At 41.9% G+C, this 13,838-nt stretch overlaps 2 protein-coding genes across 2 annotated transcripts; both read left to right on the top strand.

Annotated features, from left to right (window-relative positions):
* The first annotated feature begins 2,273 nt into the window (after positions 1-2,273).
* LOC109467274 (E3 ubiquitin-protein ligase DTX3L-like) lies at positions 2,274-4,054 on the top strand. Its single transcript, XM_019765218.1, has 4 exons — positions 2,274-2,544; positions 2,938-3,410; positions 3,612-3,829; positions 3,985-4,054. The coding sequence occupies exons 1-4, from the start codon at positions 2,274-2,276 to the stop codon at positions 4,052-4,054; spliced, it is 1,032 nt and encodes a 343-aa protein (XP_019620777.1).
* A 2,440-nt stretch (positions 4,055-6,494) lies between these two features.
* LOC109467273 (p53-induced death domain-containing protein 1-like) lies at positions 6,495-13,832 on the top strand. The gene is made up of 11 exons (XM_019765217.1): positions 6,495-7,978; positions 8,125-8,467; positions 8,619-8,804; positions 9,001-9,290; positions 9,576-9,795; positions 10,763-11,062; positions 11,687-11,747; positions 12,171-12,309; positions 12,531-12,655; positions 13,031-13,154; positions 13,616-13,832. The coding sequence occupies exons 1-11, from the start codon at positions 6,495-6,497 to the stop codon at positions 13,830-13,832; spliced, it is 3,489 nt and encodes a 1,162-aa protein (XP_019620776.1).
* The last annotated feature ends 6 nt before the right edge of the window (positions 13,833-13,838 follow it).

Here is a 13,838-nt window from a genome sequence, read left to right as displayed (position 1 = left end):
GCTCTGGACGTTGTTATTGGGTGGTAATTTAATAATTACAGACATAGAACCACAGGTAATACAATATCTAAGTTAGAGGACAATTATTAGCAAAAGCTCGCAAATGCACATTTATTTAGCTTTGTGTTCATGGAATAAGTGGTAAGGGTCGAAAAGGGCTATGACGTGCAAAAAAGAAGACAGCTAACTTGATAGAGATTTCTATCATATCTTAAGTCAGTCAATAACACTTTCCGACATGTTGCTAGCACCATATTAGAGTTGTGCAACAGTGGCATTTTACCTTGGCCTTCCTGTACACGTTCTTTTCAAAGGGTGAAAAGGCAGGTAACTATAATTGCTTCCTCAACGTGGACATGATTAATGGTCCTCGGGTAGACAGCGTTCCATGGTCTAATTTCGGAAATAGCGTTACATGCCGCGCAACTAAGATATCTTACTATTGTATGCACACAAATGCTGAGTTTTGGTAAGTTTGGCGTCACATTTGGCATTACACATTCTCTTGCCTCGCAGATATTCTTGTCTTGTCACAAACCGCAGATAATCAATGTTATTGATTAACAAACGCTGTACTGACAGCTCATATAGCCCCAGAACAAGTGTAAACACTCACTTTTGAAATTAACTAAATTATACTGTAGTTAGTAATAACTTTCTAAATATTCTAAGGGATATACGAAGCGATATTCTAATACCAGAGTAGCTGTGCTGTTGTCACGGCATTTAAACTTTCTAGTGTTTACTCTCTTTTGTCGTTGAAATCAAGATAACTCTGTAGATGAGCGGAAACATTTTGGGTACGACATGTGAACATTTTGGGTACGACATGAAAAGCAAGAAATACCTCCGTGAAATATGTATTAGAGGTTTATAAATTTGACGCTGCTTATTTCTAGATAGTGTGTAATTATGCGAAGCGTCTAATATACATATAGCTGTGCTTATGCCACAAGTATCATTTACTACAAAGGAACAATATTAATATTTGAGTAATTGTGCGAGATATTCATTTGCATGTTTGATTACATCATGTAATAATTGTTCTTCCAACCCTACATTTAAGTTACATTACTTAAATGTGAACGTTGTTAAGAGTATTGAAGTAGGAATGAAAAATAATCCCTAAATATTAAATTAAATGTTAAAAAGATGTCGTGACCTCCATCATATATACAAACACAAACATAACCACAATAACAAGCGCTTCCTACCGTTGTTGTGGAAAGTTGAAAGCCAGCGGTGCAGCGTGTTGCAAAGATGTCAGGAATGGTAACACGGGAACGAACTAATGCGCCCATAAACACACCCGTCAGGTCGCAAAATGGTCATAAATCCGCATGCTGTTGTTCAGCCAGGTGACCAAAACGCGCTTGAATGCCAAGGTCTATTCAGGCGGTTGGGGGTAGGTGTACGCAGCGACAGAATGATTGACAGTTTTACAGATGTTTGTCTTTCATTCAATTACGGGGTTGTTTGAAGAGGATGTTAAGATAAACGTTACCGTCATTGGATAGACGGCGTGACGGCGTACATGTGTCTGAGGTGTGATGTTACCAACGTCATTTTTTCACTGTTAAACATGTCAGAAATCTCATTCATATCCTTAACCCTTGTTGACCGGGTGCAACTTTGTACTTTACACAACGTTATTTATGACCCGTTTGAAAAGAAAAGGTGAGACGTGATACACGATCTTATTATTACTTGCCCCAAAATTCCTTGTCATCAGGGATATTGTCGTGTTCGGTCTCCTATTTGATGATCAAGGGGGTCTCATGAAAATATATGAACTCACTAATTTATCAATATCATTCATTCAAAATTAAGTTATAAGTTGTAGATAAATCAAGGAAGTGTTTGTACTGTATTTGAATAACTTTGGAGACACACTGTCCTTTGTTGCATATACCGGTCACCAGGTAGCACAAGTATTTATGTGTCCCGTCAATGTGATTTAGAATGGGAAGGTGCAAACAAGATCGCCAGCTACCCTTACAACTAGGGGTCGACTTGCAGCTATTATGCCTTACTTGTTTACTGTACACAATCTAATGTGAATTAATCTGTAGTAGACGGATACAAACTGCTGTCAGGCAAAGCATGTCCGGTCTACACATGTAGCTCTACACAATTTTGCTGTACTTTTCGACGAGGCGAGGTATCCTCTTTTACATTCAAGGGCAAAAGGTTATATACAGCAGCAGCAGCCACCAATGAACAAAGACCTGATTTAAGTAACGAGCGACACGACAGAGGCCATTGAAAAGGACATGGGTGCAAGAGGACACACGGTAGACGGGGAAACAAGGACTGGCCCTGAGTATGCCTCTTTTCAAACATCTAGCGACATACGCTTTGAAGGAACAGTAGTCGACATCACGGTAAAGATTTTCCGTGGAGATATAACAAAGGAAAAGGTAGATGTTGTGGTCAACACTGCAAACAAAGCACTTGAGCATAGGGGTGGAATCTCACGTGCTATTTGCAAGGCTGGCGGAAAGACGATTCAAAAGGAGTCCCAGGAATATGTGAAAAAGCATGGTAGGTTAACCATCGGGGACGTTATGCACACAGGGGCCGGGAAAATGAGTTGTAAACACATCATTCACACCGTGGGACCGAAATGGGACAGCTATGATGACAACGAAACCATACAGGAAAAACTATATCAAACACTGAATAATGTTCTCTACTACGCATCCAACACACTGAAAGGAACGTCCATCGCTATTCCAGCCATATGTGCAGGTGCGTAACAAGAGTTTTCGGAAGGACTATTAGCATGCCTTCACGCATGATTGGTGTTTAGCATGACCTTATACATGTATATACATGATTGGTAGATTCTGAAATGTTTGACAATCTAAAAACAGGTTACTATGGGAAAAGTACGATCAATATTAAGTTCATAATTCTAGATATTGCTTTTGACAGGAACGCACGGGATACCAGTGGACGTTTGCGCCGAACAACTGATGTTGGCAACAGTGAACTTCGCCCAGTCTCCTCCCCAAAACAACACACTTCGTGACATCAGGTTTGTCAACATTGACGACCAACTCAATGCCGTATTTGTTCGAACATTCAGCGGCGGACTATCATCAAACCCCACTGATGCTCAACCGTCTGAATCCACCGACGACAGCGACTGTCCAATCTGCATGGACAAAGCTGCACAGCCGAGAATGCTCGATTGCTGCGGCAATGAATTCTGTTCTGATTGTATTGACCAAGCTTTTGAAATCAAACCCGTGTGTCCTATATGTGGTCATCAGTATGGGGCTCTGAAAGGCACTCAGCCAATAGGAGGCACGATGGAAGTCATGGAGAGCTCGCAATCCCTTCCAGGTCACCCCGACTGTGGGAGAATACAGATTCACTACTCTGTACCCAGTGGCACACAGGAGGTGAGACATTGACGCCAACATATCACAACTATCAATACGTCAACATGTGCATTTCAATATATGTTTCAGAAATGAAAATTGCCGTGTAGATTTAATACAAAAATCTACAGGGCAATTTTCATTTCTGAAAATCATACTGAGCCATATGATACTGATGTTGGTGATGATCATAGTGATATACGCGATTAATGTTCTTTGTAGGAATGCCACCCAAATCCAGGGAAACCATACAGAGGAACAGAGCGAGACGCCTTCCTACCGGACAATACAGGGGGACGAGAAGTTCTCCGGTTGCTGAAGAAGGCCTTTGACAATCGCCTAGTCTTCACCGTAGGGACATCAGTGACAACCGGCGAGACGGATGTTGTTACTTGGAACGACATTCACCACAAAACAAGCCCGTACGGCGGGGCATCAAAGTAGGCTGATATCTATCTTATGGCTTCGGTATATTTCTTAATCTATTCCGCATTGGCCTTCAATTTTCCGGAGTGCATTCACTGTTGACATGTTTATAAACCATCAAACCACATTCGTTGCAAAGTTTCCAACATACTGATATCCTTTGCTGCAGCTATGGATACCCAGATCCAGGTTATCTCCAAAGAGTTACTGAAGAGCTTGCTGCAAAAGGAATAAGATGAGTTCTAATCTAACAGAGTAGGTTCTTTCATATGATTATATTACATTTCATTGAATGACTGAGGACACTATCAATGTTTAAATATTTTAGCTGTATATAGTGGATACAATATATAGGAAGATGAATAAAAAATGTAGAGGGTTGTTTGACATATATCGTCTCTGTAAAGTTAGCTTTGTTCATCCGATCCAGTCGATTGAGTGTCAAAGTTCCTGAGCCAGTTGGCAGTCAGATAAATGTTTACCACATCAAGCCCATCTCCCGACGTATACTCTTGGGCAAAATTAGACAATATCACCTTTTGAAATTCTCTACAATTTTTGTTACTTCTATTGTATTTCAGGTATTACGGAGCCACCTCGAGTCACCCCCACCCATCCAAGCAATGTTTGGTGTCAAGCGTTTGGTGTAAAGTGTAGTTCCACCGTGCTATATACATATATATAGTGGTGATTCAATCATGTACCTTGAGTAGAAATGCATCAAACCTACGAAGCATTGTGTAGATTTAAGCCATTAAACAAGGTCCGGCTTGCGAAGGCTTCCCTCAAGTAAGAATGGCAATAAAGGTATATTGACCCCCACGACTCCTATTGAAAACTACTTTTCAACTACCTCCAGAGTTTCCGCTCCCCCGCAACGTTATCTTGATTTTCAGAACAAAGGGAAGCAAACACTCAAAGACATAATTGTACGTACGCTTTTGCTACAGGCCAAGCCTCTTGCTCGGCATTAGTTCAAACAGTTGTCCTTTCGACTACACGCATACTCTCACGGCTTACAGGAGTTCTTGCATGTTGATTCCTCTCCACATAGCATGGACCGAAAGGTGTTGTTCTAACAACTATCTGTCGTCAACAAGGGTAAGAAACAATTGTGTCTATATGGCAGAACGTAAGACTATTTTAACAATCGAAGGTAGAATCATGATCGTGTATGAACATCATGACAGTTTCTTCTTCTTTCAGAACGATTACCATTCAACAATTTGTCACTATTTTGTCATACACTTGGTCCAATGTCGGTCGATAGGTCCTGAAGTTGTATTTAGTATCATATTTTATTATTAACATTTTAAAGTCTGTTGTTATTCAGCATATTAAAGTTACGTCAATTCAAAAGAGGTTAGTTCGCAAAGGATACACGTATTTTGCGTAATTCACGTACTGCTATGTCTCTATCTATTACCTAGTAGCACTGATGAGGCCATGTTGATTTGATCATATAGATGACATCCTCTGGGAACCCCAAAATGCGAATAAAAAAAGTTTGGCTAAAAATTTCCCTTCATTATGAAATCTAGGTGGTCATAAAGGTTGAACAAATGACCAAACACTCAGAGTATGGTATGAGGAATATAAATGGACTCTTCGTTTTCATTTCTTCGCATTTTTCTCCTTTCCAAAATTGATTTCGGCATTCTATGATATTAGTATCGTTTCCCGATACTTTTTTTGCAACATATGATATATACTCACTTTGTACGATTTACAGTCGAAAACGTTTTTTTTTTCGAAACAGACGAAAATTTTTTCAAAAATTTATAGCGTGTGGATGTCATCCATGTAATCAAATCAGCATGGCCGAACATTAAATTAAAACAATTAGGTAGGGGTCGTATAACGTTAATGTAACAGTTTAGTGCCTTTACGTATACGTTTTACCATGTACATAGCCGTAACGTGCACGTAAACACGGCCTGAGAGAGCTATTTACTTCCTGACAACAGAGATATGGAATCTCTCTATTTGCTTATTAGCTCCGTTCTGAATGGCATGGTAGTCGGTTGCCCAGGGTCTACTTTGCAATTAGTCATTTTTCACTATGAGGGGATAACAAGCCAAGCTGAATGTCATTGTTGTGATGTTTGTGCATGGTGCCAGCCACGGTTGCTCGGCTGAAAGCCAGTGATGTTTTTAATATCCTTATCGCCCATTCTTGCAAACCACGTATTTATCCAAGTAAAGACAAACATTTTTATGGATTTGTCAAATTTATCAGCGGCTACATACATGTACCCTTCCACAGAGACTAGACCATGACTGGCGTATCAGTACTGAAAAAAACCTTTAGCGTATCATATGACGTACGTGTATGGGTTGCCATGCTTAGCTATTTCGTGTGTTGCCCCCGACCATTTCCCGGACCGACTAAACACTCGTTAGAACCAAGTTTCTCATACAGAAATATTTGTACATATCTGTCGACTGACAACTACAAAGAATAGGGCTAGGAAAACCTTGATATAATCATATGGTTCTAATAATATGCTGCTTGTGTTGGCAGGTGGGTCATAAAATAGTGTGACGTGCGCTTACCGCCTGTATGACACAAGGGTGGAAAATTTATGGGCACCTATATTGACTTCACACATGCTTATCTGTCATAATATAGGACATAGTAAAGAACACCAAATAGGCCACTTTTGAAAAGGGTCCAAAATGGACCGAAGAACGCCAAGAAAGCCAGCGAAAGCAAGTGCTAAGACCACGCCAAAGAGAAAACAACACAAAAGAGAAGGCGCTAAGGACGACAATTGGACAGAGGCATATCTAAGAGCTCAAATGACAGAGGAAAAAGAACTCAATATCTCGCAGAAGTGTCTGAACGAGATACCGGCAGCCGTGTTCCGCATCAGGGAAGCTGAGATCTTGGACGTCTCAGACAACCCTTTGGTCGCCATACCGGCTGATATCGCGAACCTTTACAACCTAAAGGAGATGAAAGCAGGTGGCTGTCCCATCAAAGATATCAGTGAGGCCATTTCAAGGTGTGCCCATATCAGTAAAATGGACTTTTCCCGGAATCCCCAGATTTCTGCCCTTCCGGAGACAATGGTGCGGCTGAAAGACTTGAAATACATCAGTTTAAGCGACTGCAAGCTAAACTCGCTTCCCAGCAATCTTACTCTCCTGGCCACAGTTGAATTCCTTGATCTGTCCAAGAATTCACTGACCACTCTGCCGGCTGACATTTCAGGACTGAAGCAACTTAAGGTCCTGATACTAAACGGCAACGCCTTTAAATTCATTCCGGAATCAGCCAATTCACTCGGGTGTCTCGAGATCTTAGAGATGAAGCGAAACAAGCTGAACAACCACAAGGGTGACCTGCGGTTGAAAGGCCCTCGAAAGTTAAAGATCTTGGACCTAGAGGAAAACAGTTCACTACGTTTGCTACCAGACGGACTTGAAAACCTTGAAGTCATAGAAAGCCTTAACGTCAGTTACTGCGGTATCGAGACACTTCCGGACACTATCGGACTGGTATCCTCGTTGAAGGAAATCCACCTCGCCGGTAACAAACTGCGGACGCTTCCTGACAGCTTCGGGAGCCTTCTCAATCTGGAGACCCTTGATTTGGAGGGAAATCGCCGCCTGTCCAGTTTGCCAACCACGCTTCATCAGCTGCGGCAACTAAAGGACAAAAAGATAGGGACAAAAACAGGTCTTGTCCTGTACGACACCCCGGTACTGCAGCTTCCCGACCACGAAATTGTAAAAAAGGGCGTGGTCTCCGTCCGCACTGAGCTGCTGGTAGAGCGCTGCATCAACAGTCTCGTAGCCACCATTGGAGCGGTGGTTATTGACGAAACAATCATTGAAGATTTATCAGAAAACGTCGTCGAAATCGTCAAAGAGAGCATTTGTGACATCACCATGGATGAAGTTGTTACTGCAGAGCAGGAGTGTGAAGACAACATCTTTAGGTCCATATATGAAGACGTCACGTCAACCCTTGCGAACGAAGTCAGCAAAGAATACCTAGATGAAGAGAATGCTATCTTAGATGCCACATCTGCGATGGCGATGGAAGAGCTATTGCAAGAAATCACCGATGAAACGGCAAAGGCAGTAGCTTTGGAGCAGGAAGAGGAATGGCGCCTAGGCCAAACTGTTCCAGATGAATACGACAAAGAGATAAGGTAGGTGTTTTTAGTACTTGTAGGTAGTCGCATTCGTCATAGAAACAGCGACAAATAATGAGTGTGTACAATTTCACGTGTGTGTCCTGTACAGTATGTTGAGTATATGGTTGAAAAAAGCTGACTCATCCGTTTGTATTCAATAGCTGCCAGGTATCAACAGTCACGGACACCGTACAGTCCTTGGACCTCCTGGCCGGCTGCAACTTGAGCATTCCTCCCGGAGCTACAGATGAGGATACGTCCGTCATCTCAGCAGTGCTGAACCCGCACGGGTACGACGGAACGCTCCAGCTGAAGAACAACGAACTCCTAGTCAGCGACATCATTGAGATGAGACCATCGGGGATGACGTTTTACAAGCCCGTAAAGCTGAAGATTCCACATTCTTTTCCAAAGTTCGACTGCGAAAGGGAGTACGTCGTGATGACATCAGAGGATGACGGGAGGACATGGGTGGCTTTGAGAACACTGAGCGACCAAGAACAAGTAAGTGTTGATCATGAACAATAACTGTTTTAGGGATCGGAGAGCTCATATGATATATTGGGTTTCGTTTCAATCTCCTTTTGATACAGTGTAATGAGCCTGTCCTATTTAATTTCAAGTGTTGACATATTTGATTTCATCTGTACTTTAGGGACAGAGGTTTGTTACGGTAGAGGTAACACACTTCTCTTCGTTCGCTGTGGTGGCGAGGCCATTGGAGCACTGTCACAGAGTCACAAAGGGGGAAGCGTCAACGCTGACCTCATCAGAACAGACGGAAATCAAACTGATCCTTCTCGAGGACAGCATCCCAGAAGAGAAAGAGATCTCGTTTAACGTAAGTACACAATTGCATTTTTTCTCTATTCTAAAGCAAAGTAATTGGGGTATTAAAAGGCAAATAGAATGTACTAACAGCGAATTTGATCTACTACCAACGGAATATCTCACAATGACCAGTAAAGTCATGTACTGCTTCCTTTTTCAAAAGTGTCTATGTTTCTCTCATCACCTTATTTTTCTGCCTAATGCAGGTCACGCCAGTCGACGGAGACACCCTCGCACGCGCAGGGCTAGATGATCCCCAGATCATGGGAGGAATCGACGGCATGAGCCACATCGTCAACTTTGTCAAAGGCAGCAACCTGCTGTTGAACCGCCCTGCTACTATCATGCTACCGCTGTCGCCTGGTGAAAAAGACGGCCAAGTTCGGGTTCTCAGCTGTAACGATAGAGGGCAATGGGAAGATATCACCAGTCAGGTGGAGGATGTCGTGCTAAAGGAAACAAAGGTGGCTTTCAAGACAGATCGGCTCAGTTCTGGGTAAGTAGCTACAATGCAGTCGACATGTACAAATGTATGGTTGGTTGACTATGACACTGAAAGCAAGAAGTTGAATCTTTCGACTTTGAATGGAAGATTTCCATTCCCCCTTTGAAAGTCAGTATCCCTACCGTTGAACATCAAATGCTGACGACCTGTTAGTCACCCGTAGAGACTAAATTGGAGTTAAATTTGTAGTAAATATATTTCCATGCCGTAACGGTGAAATTTCGTATGAGTCTAATTTTGGATTTCTCTCTAACTGGACTGATAATTTTATCTCAGGTTTGTTGTGCTTCGCTGCGGTGACGGCTCGGATACGACTGGAGTTGTCAACCTCGTCACTAAAAACGTTCGCGCCCGACACGTCAGAACTGTCATCTTCAAGAAGTGGATCGAACCTCGAGAGTTGGGGAAGATGACCGCCCGGATGGAGTGTGTGCTGGAAGAATCCGTTCAGGACCGCATCTGCCGCACCATCAATGAGGAGAAATACGAGCTACAGGTATGTCAGAAAACAGTGGTAACTAATGTGAAATGTGGTTCAAGGACAAAAATGGTCCACCTGGCTTTTTCCAATCGTACTGCAGCGGAGTTTTTGTGCATCTGTCATTGAATCTATGCAGGATAACTCTAAAAATTGTGAATGGATCTTATCGATATTTGGTAGGTGAGCAACGGTTATAGAAACAAAGTTCAAGTTTAAATATCACGTCCCTACGTTGCTACAGAGTTGCGTATTTTGGGGGTTTTGTTTGTGTACAACATAACTCGATAAAATGCGGATGGTTGTTAATGATATTAAGTGGTTAGGTAGGAATAGGAGGGACGCAGGTCAAGTTTGATTATGGTCCTCCTAGTGACTGTTTTAGGTATTGCAGCGAAGCTTCAAAGTTTGAGGTCAAATTTGCCTTAAGAGTTAGGTTCATGATATGTAAGTACTGTAGTCGAAAACTGTTGGGACTGGGAGTATGGCTCATGCCTCCTAGCAGCTTCGTTGGAACTGCAGTGGGCGTTTTTGTTTCAAAGTTTGATTGCAAATAACTGGAGCACGGGTACCGATATGTGCCTCAGGTGAAGAGAAAGATAATGAGATGCAAATATGTATTATGCAAATCAGGATCTAATTTACATAAGAAATGAGGTAATCATATTCTATGATTGGCTTGATAATAACGTCCAAGAATCCGGGATCCCGGGACACATCTCGCACTGGAATGTAGGTCAACCTGCAACATGATCTGGCGCCTTGAAAACAAAAGCTGGTTTCTTTTGGTTGCGATTATCCAGATATTGATACAAAGAAAATTGTATATTCATATACAAATATAGTTGCTATTCATCTTCTTCTTATATTAACAAAAAAAAAATATCTACACCTGACGAAAGTATGTGTTCCACGAACTCTAGGAGCCTAAAGATTCGAATGTAAATATTCAACATACTTACAAAGTTGAAACTCTATCCAACAGGAAGGTACACCGACTCCACCAGTGTCCATGGTGGAAAACGAGACGTTCTGCGCACTTTTCCACGGGAACATCCATCCTGACGTGGAGATGGTGAACGACATGTACGGCGTCAACTTCACGTTCTACTGTGAGAGAACTCGCAGGTTGGAGTTCGACGTGAAGGTAGAGGATATGGGGAGAGACGCCTTCTCAATGGTCGAGCTGTACCCCGGCCCAAGGGAGATGATTCGTCCTTTTCGTCGTGGGGAGAGAGCTCGACCCGCAGTACCTCTCACAACTGCAGAGATATCTGTACCTACGGTGGGTATCAGTGATAAATCTGAATGTGGCAATCGTTGGCAATTTCACTGAAATTGAGTTTTTTGATAAGGAATCTTCGTTAATCCTATTTAGACGAGGGGGGGGGGCTAAAAGTGCCCGCGCCAACTTTCATGTCCGATAGTGTCTGAACGACTTGCGCTAGAACCACCGCTAGAACCAACTTGGTGACTTTTCCTAAAATGTACTTTGGAACAATTTCGTATCAGTGGAATAAGTTTGTGATTTTTGTGTTGCCATGGCAACGGGTTTCTGTTAGGCAGTTGTTTGTGAAATTTAGTAATTTTCGTTTCAACAATAGAATTTTATGCGTTTTATGTCAAGTTACAAATGGTTTCTAATATTAGCATCTAATGTAATTCTATTTAAATTTTATAATTGAAAAATAATTTATGCTAATTTGATGACGTCATTGGTCAAAATTCAAGATCGCGGACCATATCATCAAATCAGGTATATACAGGTAATTTTCCTTAACATTTTATCCCTACTTACATTTCTTATTACAAAAATATAGGGTTAAATGCTTATTGTATTAAATCTGTAAGAATGAAGCTAGGGATGGTCAGTATAAAATGTAGATGCTAACTATCCTCCATTCTCTAGGGGCCCAACTGTGACTACTGGTTGGCGTGCCAGCGGTTCAAGAACACTTTGGAAATTGAAGGTAAGAATGTGCTTCTCGCATATAACCTTCTTTTATTATTTAAGTACATGTAAATTCAATTACTGTTCAGACCAAGAGAAAAGTCTCGTTGAATTTTCCACCAGATCGCTTACACCAGATAACTGGTTTCAGTCTTACCAGTTAATGATCTGTATTTCTGTTCAGTAGGCATTGATGACGATATATACTGGTAGCTTTTCATGCACGATGAGTACACTGTTGAACTTATTCCTCAAGTGTCACCAAGTTTGACCGTTGAAACTTGAAATTGAAATAATTTCTCAGGAACAGCCGTCTGGGGAGCTGACACATGGGCATGATGAAAACTTTGAATATTTTTGCATTCTCAGCATTGTATCTGATTTTGAACGTGTCGAAAAATCAATGACATGTTTACGAAATTCGAATCACTCACTGTTACAGACACCTACTTTTCGCCTGACCACGACAAGTGTTTCTGTGAGACATGTCACCGGAACCGGGGGGAGCCGGACTCTTATCTGCGAGGCAACCCGGAGACCAAGTATGCCGTGCCTGTTGGTTGGGCTAGATTTGGCCTCAGGTGAGGACAAAATATGCATTTTTCAGTCATAATGACTGGACAAAATCTTAAACTTTGCATACAGTCAACAAATACCCATGCACATATGCCTAATTGAGAAATTTCAAAACTATTGCATAAACAAGAACTCGAGCATCTTTGTTATTTTACATGTATATCCATTTTCTATACGCACTACCTACAAAACGTATCATCCACGTGCATAATCTCCATTCATACAGCATAAATCCATCCTTCAAAGACAAGAACCTGAAAGTGTTCGAGAACTGGCACCGGGCGTACCATGGGACTGCCGCAAGCGCTGTGAAGAAAATCCTGCAGACCAGCTCACAACTACTCATGCCAGGTAAAGGTCATTAAATACTGTTATTGTTATTCACTATTATCGTTAATCAAGGGTCAATTCATATTTCTACGTTAGTTCTGTAGAAATAAAATGAGACAGATCGAAGATGTCTCGAGTATTACCGTGGTACCAGGTTACCCAAAGACTTTACAAATTGCATGCTTTCTAGGCTCAGCACTTGTCATACGAGAAAGAGTATGGGATGGTCAAACACACAGCACTAACAGCCCCCTGCTGTAGTGCTTGCACAGCTCTGGCCCAAGGGCTCCAAAAATGGAGATGGACACTACCCCTATGCTTTGTAAGGAATGCAACGGGACTACACTGCCTTACCCACAAAATTGTAATGTATGACTCAATTTATTTTCATTACAGGAGACGTTACGTTTGGAGGTGACGAGCTAGGACCAGGCAAAGGCAGAGGCTTTGACAGCGTACAGGTGTTCACGTCACCAAGCATCAAATACTCTGGACGTGACATTTATGCCGAGCCAAAAAGGTGAACAATTTTTCAATTTCTTCAGTAACTTATGGAATCACCACAGGTCGATGTGGCCAAGCCTAAATGACAGATGTCATCTTATCTACAAACGAAAACAGACAGGATCCATTCACGTCGTAGAATAGCTAAAACGGCTTTGTGAATGTGCTGCAATACAAACAAGTAGTGCCGATGATGACAAAAGACTCATTGCTCAACACATATGGTCTTAATTAGCATTTCGAAAAGCCTAATATAAGTTCTCATCAATTTACCCATCCAGTCAAAGTCTCCATGAATGCCTAGATTTGGTTACAATCCATCTTCAACAAGATTCTTCCATTGTAGGATGTAGAAAACGTTGTTAAAAATATTTGACTCTGCTACTGAATCTATGAAAACCACAGCTGTGCCATATGCGAAAGTTACAACAAACTCATGCTTATGTCCCACGTAAATACTACATTCACATTCCACAGGTTTCAAGATAATCAAGACAGGAAGAAATACACAGCCCGTGTCGCCTTCCAGGTGTGTGTCAGACCAGGTTGCTACAAAGTTATGGGTGAGACGGTTGGCGCTACCGGGAGGGGCGAAACTATCGACCCACTCTTCAGCAACCAGGAAATGGAATGGTTTACCAAAGAAAGAGGAGCGCATACACTCTATGGGCTGCTTGTTAAGTTAGAGGAGTGACCGTAC

Source organism: Branchiostoma belcheri, unplaced genomic scaffold, assembly GCF_001625305.1.
Source record: "Branchiostoma belcheri isolate BF01 breed outbred unplaced genomic scaffold, Haploidv18h27 scaffold18, whole genome shotgun sequence".
Classification (NCBI taxonomy): Eukaryota; Metazoa; Chordata; class Leptocardii; order Amphioxiformes; family Branchiostomatidae; genus Branchiostoma; species Branchiostoma belcheri.
The sequence above is the reverse complement of the archived record's forward strand: the minus strand, read 5'-3'. Positions and strand labels throughout refer to the sequence as shown.

Bases quoted from the DNA above. Each gene is read 5' to 3' on its own strand.
- LOC109467274 (XM_019765218.1), top strand. From the start codon at position 2,274: ATGGGTGCAAGAGGACACACGGTAGACGGGGAAACAAGGACTGGCCCT. The intron at 2,545-2,937 runs GTAGGTTAACCA...TGCTTTTGACAG, and splicing joins GGAATATGTGAAAAAGCATG to GAACGCACGGGATACCAGTG. The intron at 3,411-3,611 runs GTGAGACATTGA...TGTTCTTTGTAG, and splicing joins TACCCAGTGGCACACAGGAG to GAATGCCACCCAAATCCAGG.
- LOC109467273 (XM_019765217.1), top strand. From the start codon at position 6,495: ATGGACCGAAGAACGCCAAGAAAGCCAGCGAAAGCAAGTGCTAAGACC. The intron at 8,468-8,618 runs GTAAGTGTTGAT...TCTGTACTTTAG, and splicing joins CACTGAGCGACCAAGAACAA to GGACAGAGGTTTGTTACGGT. The intron at 8,805-9,000 runs GTAAGTACACAA...TGCCTAATGCAG, and splicing joins AGAAAGAGATCTCGTTTAAC to GTCACGCCAGTCGACGGAGA.